This window comes from Limulus polyphemus, unplaced genomic scaffold (genome assembly GCF_000517525.1).
Source record: "Limulus polyphemus unplaced genomic scaffold, Limulus_polyphemus-2.1.2 Scaffold2018, whole genome shotgun sequence".
NCBI classification, from domain to species: Eukaryota; Metazoa; Arthropoda; class Merostomata; order Xiphosura; family Limulidae; genus Limulus; species Limulus polyphemus.
This window is the reverse complement of record NW_013667628.1, coordinates 214475-223412: the sequence shown is the minus strand read 5'-3', so window position 1 is coordinate 223412 and position 8938 is coordinate 214475. Positions and strand designations below refer to the sequence as shown.

Below are 8938 nucleotides of genomic sequence, written 5' to 3'. Positions count from 1 at the left end.
AGTTTAGTTATTTGAACTTCAGTTTGAGTGTTAATTAATAAACTTTCTCTTATTCTTAGTTCTTGTTCACTGTTAGTCTTAGCAAATATGATAGTAACAGTCTTCCTACACAACCCAACTGGGGTGTAGTTAAGTATAAAAATTTCTGTAGTCCTAACCATATACTAGGAAATAGGCTATACTGATTAGAAATCAGCTCTTCAAGTTATGTTATTGAACTTTCCCTCAGGTGTAATCAAGATGTTTTTAAGCCTATAGGCAGATTATAGTAATTTTTCAGGTATAAAGATCTAATACCTACATTACAAACATCCAATGTGGCATATGGATATTAATGTCCTACATGTTTTTTTAAAGTTATATTGGATCAGACACTAGGTGGTTAACTGTTCACATACGAGAACATTCAAATTTAAGATCCATTGTCGTCTTCCAAAATTAAGAGACGTGCTGAAAGAATGTAATGAACTTATAAGTAGAGGACAAATTTCAAACCCTCTCTAATAAAACCATCGGTGAACAAGAACTGCAAATAAAGGAAAGTCTTAATTCATCAACTCAAACCAGAATTGAGCATGCTAAACAGTATGGTTTGTTTAATGCTGAATGTGTTAGTGATATGTTACCTTTATAAGACTTGCCTAAGAGCCAGAGGTTTTCCTAGGCACTGGCACATGCCCCAATTCTATTTTGCAGTGCTCTAACTCCCCAGTTGGTGTCTTGAAAAATCAAAATAGAAAACTGCGATCGATATTTTACTGATTGGCAAATATTCCAACACCTACGAGCCGGAGCCACGAATCTTTTAAAGTACCTAGCAATGCCTCTGCTAATAGCTGATTATCATCTTTATAAAACTATAGATTTCAAGAGTGATTTTCATTGAAAAAAAAAAGACTGTACCAAAAATAAGTTTCTCACTTCAAAAAATGTACACTTGTAGACATTACTAACTTTATTCTGTGTGGTTTAATAAAGCTGTTTCATTAACCAGGGAGCTTGGAGCTCAAGAAGTTATGCGACAGAGAAAAGAAAAAGATGCATCATCTGCTGAACGTCATGTGGCTCTTATCGAACAGGAGAATTCCTCTTACAAGTAAGAGTGTGCTATTTGTATGTCATGTCTTTTTGTAAACTGGATATATTTTTGTTTCAGGTTTGATTGTAGCCTTACAGTTAGCTTGTTGTGGATTGGAAAGTCCAAAGTATGAGTTTAGATTTTACTGAAGAAGCTTCATACAATTAGCTGCAGAATATCCATCCTGCTTTTCATTTTAAAGTAGCCTCCTGGGGTGAATTAGGGATGGCTATGCATGCATCATCTGATCCCTGTCTTGACTTTTTTATGTGCATTGTTTAAGATGTCATTTAGATTGGGAATACCAAATTCTAAAAATTTTTTATGTTAATTATTTTGACTTGAATTCCATCAGGCGTGATTAAAACCTAACTATTGAATACTTATATCATTTACTAAATTTTATGAGGCCTGGCATGGTTTAGTGATTAGGGAGCTGGGCTTGCTATACTTGGGTCGTGTGTTAGAATCCCATCACCAAACATACTTGTCTTTTTAGCCGAGGGGGTATTATAATGTGATGGTTAATCCCACTATTCATTGGTAAAAGAGTAGCCCAAGAGTTGGCGGTGGGTGGTGATGACTAGCTGCCTTCCCTCTAGTCTTACACCGCTAAATTAGGGACGGCTATCACAGATAGCCCTCATGTAGCTTTGCGTGAAATCCATAACAAACAAACAATCTTTTAGATCCTGCCAATTCTCAAATGTGAGGATTGAGTGGGAATAGTTGATATAGGTGGCATAATACTATTGGTGGAGAGTAGTCACATGATATGTACATGTTCAACAGTGGTGGGAAATTGGTAGTATATGTAGACAGGTGTGCTGGCTGTGGCAATTTTTTTAGCAATGCTTGGAGGGCAGAAAGAAAGTTGACATAGCATTTCAACACAAAAAATGTTAATGTAAGGCCATTAATTTTACATGCCTTTGGTAATACATTGTAGTAATGCTTATCTTTTATTTCAGATGATAAACATTTTGGCCATTTCATGATCATATAAACTATTAGAAAGGATAATAATTGTTCTAACCATATTTAGTCTGAAAGAAATGCTTATGTGCAATTTGTGGCTTCTCATCAACTGGGTTTCCTGTCTATTTATAGCCTCGTGACTATGCAGATGTTCAACTGTAATGTTGAATATGTCACGATAGATAAGTAATAAATTTCAACCACAATAAGTAAGTACTTTTATCAATGTGGTTGGGTGTGGCCTTTTGGTTAGCATTCTGGCTTGTGAAAACAAGGGTCCAGGGTCCGTGACCCTGCATCCATTAAACTGTAGTCTGCAGTTTGGGGCTGTGGGTACATTATACGATTGATGAGTAAATTCCATTATTAAACTCGAGTAATCCAAGAGTGGTATTATCTAACTGCTTTCCATCTAGTCCATCACTTCAGAATTAGGGACAGCCTTGTGTGAATATTCCAAACAAATACACAATTTGAATCAAAGTAAACCTGTATGTAGTCTGTTATAACTAGACAAGAGGTAACATTCTTCAGATAAGTGTTTTAATTATTTACAAACCAGCTACTTACAGAGTAAATGTGGTTCACTGTAAACATATTTTGTAATGTGATTATAAAGTTATTTTTTTAATATTCCTTTTAACAGGTACTGTTTATCTAATAAATGGTTATTCAACGTAAACACAGTTTGTGAAGTAATTAAATAATAGATAAATGATTTACATTGTATTGAAATAAATTATCATATAAAGTTAATAACTTGATGGTCACAAAGGTTCACCCAAAGTTTTCTTACTAAACTGAAGCATCATTATTTGATCACTAAACTAACCAACTAAGGAAGGCATATTATACTAGGAGGATCTTAACATTCTGTTGAGTTTTAGGCATTCTCTCCTGTTTCCACAGTGGTTATGGTGTTCCCTCCTGTTTCATTGTACAATGGTAATGGTGTTCCCTCCTGTTTCCACAATGGTAATGGTGTTCCCTCCTGTTTCCACAATGGTAATGGTGTTCCCTCCTGTTTCCACAATGGTAATGGTGTTCCCTCCTGTTTCCACAATGGTAATGGTGTTCCCTCCTGTTTCCACAATGGTAATGGTGTTTCCTCCTGTTTCCACAATGGTAATTCTATTCCCTCCTGTTTCATTGTACAATGGTAATGGACGTTACCTACTGTTTCCACAATGGTAATGCTATTCCCTCCTGTTTCCACAATGGTAATGGCGTTCCCTCCTGTTTCATTGTACAATGGTAATGGCGTTCCCTCCTGTCTCCACAATGGTAATGGCATTCCCTCCTGTTTCATTGTACAATGGTAATGGCATTCCCTCCTGTTTAAGCACTGGACCAGGCCACTGTTTTTACAAATTTTTAAATTTAAGAATTTTGTTTTTAAATATTGAGGTACATATGAAGTGACAATTAAAGGAATGATATCTAGGTTTTTATATCTAAGTTGTTGCATCATGGACTGGAGATATTAATATTTTGTTCTTGTGCACAGGGCCCAACTGGCAACAATGAAACAGGAAATGGATGAAACTAACAGGAACTTTAAGAACCAAGTGGGTTTTATTTAAACTTGTGTTTTATTAGTTTTAAGGGTAGCTGAGATTTCTAAAACCAGATCATAATTTCATCTGACATTCGGGTTCAGTTATATGTTCACTTTGAATATGTATAATGATATGAAGACTTTGTTATGTAACTTGAAAAGCTGCATGATGGAATTAGTTTTCATTTATAGAACCAGTTATTAGTTCAAATGTTAAAAAATTCCAAACTAAGAGTTCAATTTACATTATATTGTTTTCAAAACTTGGCAAGTGTGAAGCAAGAAAATTTTCAAGTTGATTTAAGGCATTTTATGTGCATTTAAATATAATGAATGAGAAAAAAAAAGGCACTGAAATAGAAATTAGATTCGGTACGTGGTGGAGAAATGTGTTATAATCTTTGCTATTTTTATTTATTTCATCAACGTTATTGAAAACTAATCACATAAAGACTTTTATGTAAGCATAGTTTTATAAATATCCTGACGATTGAGTATAAGCACGATAAGAAACTCCAGCGAGATGGTTGAGGAAATAAAACCATCTAGCTTACCAACCTTGAATATTGCAGAAGCTAGAAGGTAAAACGGGAATAAAAAATATATTATTGTCAGTTGTCTAAACACAATAATGGTTCAAATTGATAAAAAAAAAAACACCTTGGGATCGACTGCATACAGTTATATTACTTTTGTTTACTGTTTATTTCAGCTAAATGCAGTTTTTCTTTTTTACATTTTTAGGGGCAAAACAATAACATAAAATATGACAGTTAGTTTTTCAAGTAATGTTCACTGTTACAGAAAATTTCTTTATTTTTTTAATTTATGCAGTGTCATGAAATCTGTTAATTGTCTTTTTCTGTCATGTTTTCAGATAGCTGCTGAAGAGAAGAAAGCACATGACAACTGGGTAGGCACTCCTTAAGTTTGTGTATCTTGTTTGTTACATATGTATTGCTGGTTGGATACTCCTTGAAGTTTGTGTATCTTGTTTGTTACATATGTATTGCTGGTTAGGTACTCCTTAAGTTTGTGTATCTTGTTTGTTACATATTTATTGTTGGTTAGATACTCCTTGAGTTTGTGTATCTTGTTTGTTACATATTTATTGTTGGTTAGATACTCCTTGAGTTTGTGTATCTTGTTTGTTACATATTTATTGTTGGTTAGATACTCCTTGAGTTTGTGTATCTTGTTTGTTACATATGTATTGCTGGTTGGGTACTCCTTAAGTTTGTGTATCTTGTTTGTTGCATATGTATTGCTTAAATTTGTATGTTTTGTTTGTTACATATGTATTGCTGGATGGGTACTTTTATAAGTTTGTATGTTTTGTTTGCTAGATATGTATTGCTTGTTGGGTACTCCTGAAATTTATCTGTTTACCTTGTTTGTTACATATGTATTTCTGGTTCACATTTTCTTGCATTTCTCAGTGTATGTTTATTAGATTTCTGGGTTGGGCAAAGGTACTTGTTAATTTCTGTGTAAGTTTTCAAGGTACTGAGAAAGTTTTTAATTGTTAACTTCATTTATGCCATAACTTATTTCTTTTAATTTGGTTACAGATTGCTGCTCGTGCAGCAGAACGTAAACTCGAAGAAGCTAAGCAGGAAGCTGCCAGTCTCCGTCAGAGGTAATTGTCATTTATCTTGTATAGGAATTTTATTTAGTGAGTACTGTGTTCAATTAGGCATATTAAATTGGTTTAGAGTCACAGTGGAATGGAATGTATCAGAGCTACATTTTGTCATTGTGTTCAGCATTTAGTAGTAGTGTGATGCCACCAAAAATCGATCGCTTTTGGGAAGGGTATGTAACAGCCCTTTTAATGATACAGAATACTCATACACTCAGAGTAGCCTAAGAGTCGGTGTTGTTGACTAGCTGCTCTCACTCTTTTCTTTCACTGCTAAATTAAGGACAGCTTGTGCAGATAGACCTTTTGTGTAGCTTTGTAAAAAATTGAAAACATACCAAACTTAATCACATTGGAAAGCAAAGGAATGTGCAACAACTTAGGGCACCTTAACCATCTGTAAAGTTACATGTAACAAGTTGTACCCAAGACATGATAAGGAAGTGTAGCATTTTATAACTAGGTGAGAATCCACAAACACAAAGATTAGCAGTAAAAGTCATCCATGTGTCCCAGGCAATAGTATGCAATATAACCAAGAAAAATTTCCATCTGATAAAGTTATGCAATGTATATGTACACAGGTTGCTTTTACAACATATCAGTGCAATTGTCACATATCTCAAGCAGCTGGAGAGTGAAGTGGGTGCTCATGCTATTCCATATAAAAACATTCCAATCAATTCACCAGATGTAGTGCTTATGGATTTCTCTGCAAATAGCTGATAAACTGTCATCCTCATACACTAGATGTATTATGGAAAGCTGCAGGAAAGAAAGGTGTGCTTGGAACATGACAGCTTTGCTACAGTCATTTTTCAGTAGAGACTATGCTGTATGGTTATTGTTAATATGCACCATCATTAGAAAGAGCATAGAAAGACGTGGTGAAGCTCCAAGATAGTTCTAATATAAAATACTTGATCTATGTATAACATAAATCTACATTATTACTTTGATGGAGTTTGTTTTTGTTCTACTCTATAATGTGCAAGCTGCGTTTCCTTTTGTCCATTTAAAAAATGAATTGTCTAACAAGTAATTTTCCCACTTAAAATATTATTCTCATCTGTAGGTTTTCCAGAGAAAGTAAAGAATTCAACAGAAAGTGAAATTCTTAATGTGTAAGAGTTTTCTGGAGAAATGGGAAGTGTAATATAATTATTCACCTTTCCTCCAAGGAGTTCATCCATGTCAGAAATGTGTGTAATTTAAGTGCTGAAATATGTCTAAAAGGATTATTATAACACAAGTTTTTGTTCTTTGAGACAACATTTTAATAAATAATTGACTGCAATTGCCTGTCGAAAGAAAAGGAGCCGACATTTCAGCTTCTGTACTGAGGTCTTCTTACAGCAGGTAGTTGCAGTCCATCGATGTTATCAAACCTATTATGTCTATTCTGCCTGAATTCCACCTTTGTCCTTTTAGTTAAGAGTACTACTACTTCATGGCCTTATTTGATTTGAAGCTGGGGTTTCTGAGAATGCCAGCTTGCTTACCATGTTCAGGTGTTCATCCTAGAATTTTCAGAGATGTTACACCTTTCTCAGTTTCACCTGTAGTTTCTTTGTATAAAAATTTACTTTGTGTAATGACGTTTAAACAGAATAAAGTATACATCAAGTAAAATATTGTCTAGTGAAGCTAATTGAAATGTTGGAGTAGATTTATTAATATTTAGACTGCTGAAACAGAGGTTTTAAAATTGGTATAGGCTAATGATTAAACCATCTAACCTCTACCTTAAGTATACATCAAGTAAAATATTGTCTAGTGAAGCTAATTGAAATGTTGGAGTAGATTTATTAATATTTAGACTGCTGAAACAGAGGTTTTAAAATTGGTATAGGCTAATGATTAAACCATCTAACCTCTACCTTAAGGTAGCCAAGTCTTGGCTACAATGAAAAAACAGATCACATGTAGTAACACTTGAATGAATCATAACTGAAGTTTGTCCAATTAAGCAAACACCAAACTGACTGGTTATATTCATTCTTAGAAACAAAGGGTGACTCGACTGGATAATTTATAGACCTAATTGCTAGACAATTAAGAAACTGCAAATTTGATAGGGACACTTCTAACTTTGAGCATTGTGTGCTACCTTCAATTTCTGCCTTACACTGTTTTCTTGGCAACCTGTTGGTCAGTGATGCTTTGAAGTAGTAACAGTTTACGTTTTTTGTTGGATTTTGTTTTCTACAACAAATAAAAGTTAAATATTAATGTCTTATTATACCATTTAAATTATTCTAAATTTGTGCTTCTTGTGTGTCTTGCTAATGGAATTTAAATTATCTGTCTCTCTTTATTTATGTGTGTGTATGTATCATGCGTGTTTTGTTAAACGAGTTAGCCTACTATAATATTTATTTGGCCACTACCCACGTTAAAGGTAATATAAGATAAAAGCAAGGGAATTACAAATGTCAGTGTTTCAGCATTTAAGAATTAGATATATGTATAATCTATTTCCTTCATTTCAGTTTTAATAAAAGAAAAAAAAAATGATTAAGCACACGAAACAGTTATTGTAATTTTTATCTCAGGCTCACTCTTGTGGAAAGAGACAGGGAATCATTTGGACAAAACCAAACTGATGGAGTGGTTAAGCCTATTTCTACAAGTAAGTGTTTGGACACAACTAATATATATTCTATTTGTTGGATCATTCTCTTTTAATGGAATTGAGTCATAATAAGACAAAACAACCTAATTAATGCCATTACTTGTAAGGTAAAGATGAACTTTTCTTCTTTCAAATATACATACCCATGACACAATAATGTAAGGGTGGGGGGTGAGCCTTAGTGAATACATGTCCTATTATACATAGTCTGCCATTATTCTACAAAGTATGCTCTCAACCAGGGTCATAAAGGTTTCCTGAACAGTGTGTTATGTTGACACCAGATGAGGTGATGTTTGCCCTGCTGCGGGGAACATTATCAAGCCAAAATAATACACTGGCCACAATGCTCTAATATAGTTCTTGGATGTCTGGATATATAGACACTTTACAGATTTTCCCAGGTTGTAGAATACAATACATATCTTAACACCTCTACCAAAACACATATAATGTCAGATTATTCACCTTCTAGATCTACATTTAGCCATCATTGCTCTACTGAGTAGATCACTCTAATTGTCACAGTTTCTGTGTTGACAGACTTTACATGTAACATTTATGTTAGGTATTCATGGGAGCAGTGTATGATTTGTATATCTCAGCTTTTCTAAAGTACCTGTGTTCAGGAAAAACACTAGGCATAGACCTCATAGATAGTGGATGTTCACCTCTGATGATGATTTATAATACATTTGTGGTGAATTTTAATAATTGTAGCTGAACACATTTCTATAATCTTATGCCCTATAGATAGCACACCATTAAACATTGTGACTGTTTTATATGCCAGTTGTCAATGCATTCAGCTGGCTATAATTTATCCTCTCTCTACTTCACATTATTATAATTCACCAGGCTATAATGTATCCTCTCTCTACTTCACATTATTATAATTCAGCAGGCTATAATGTATCCTGTGTCTACTTCACATTATTATAATTCACCAGGCTATAATGTATCCTCTCTCTACTTCACATTATTATAATTCACCAGGCTATAATGTATCCTCTCTCTACTTCACATTATTATAATTCACCAGGCTAT

The 8938-nt window shown here is 34.0% G+C and overlaps 1 protein-coding gene across 1 annotated transcript in view; it reads left to right on the top strand.

Moving 5' to 3' along the window:
• Positions 1 to 8938, top strand: part of LOC106465677 (leucine-rich repeat extensin-like protein 3) — a 14970-nt gene that overhangs the window by 2098 nt on the left and 3934 nt on the right. The window contains exons 2-6 of the mRNA XM_013925914.2: positions 995 to 1096; positions 3564 to 3624; positions 4492 to 4527; positions 5186 to 5253; positions 7812 to 7888. Of these exons, the coding sequence (XP_013781368.1) occupies positions 995 to 1096; positions 3564 to 3624; positions 4492 to 4527; positions 5186 to 5253; positions 7812 to 7888 (344 nt within the window). The remainder of the gene's footprint in view (positions 1 to 994; positions 1097 to 3563; positions 3625 to 4491; positions 4528 to 5185; positions 5254 to 7811; positions 7889 to 8938) is intronic.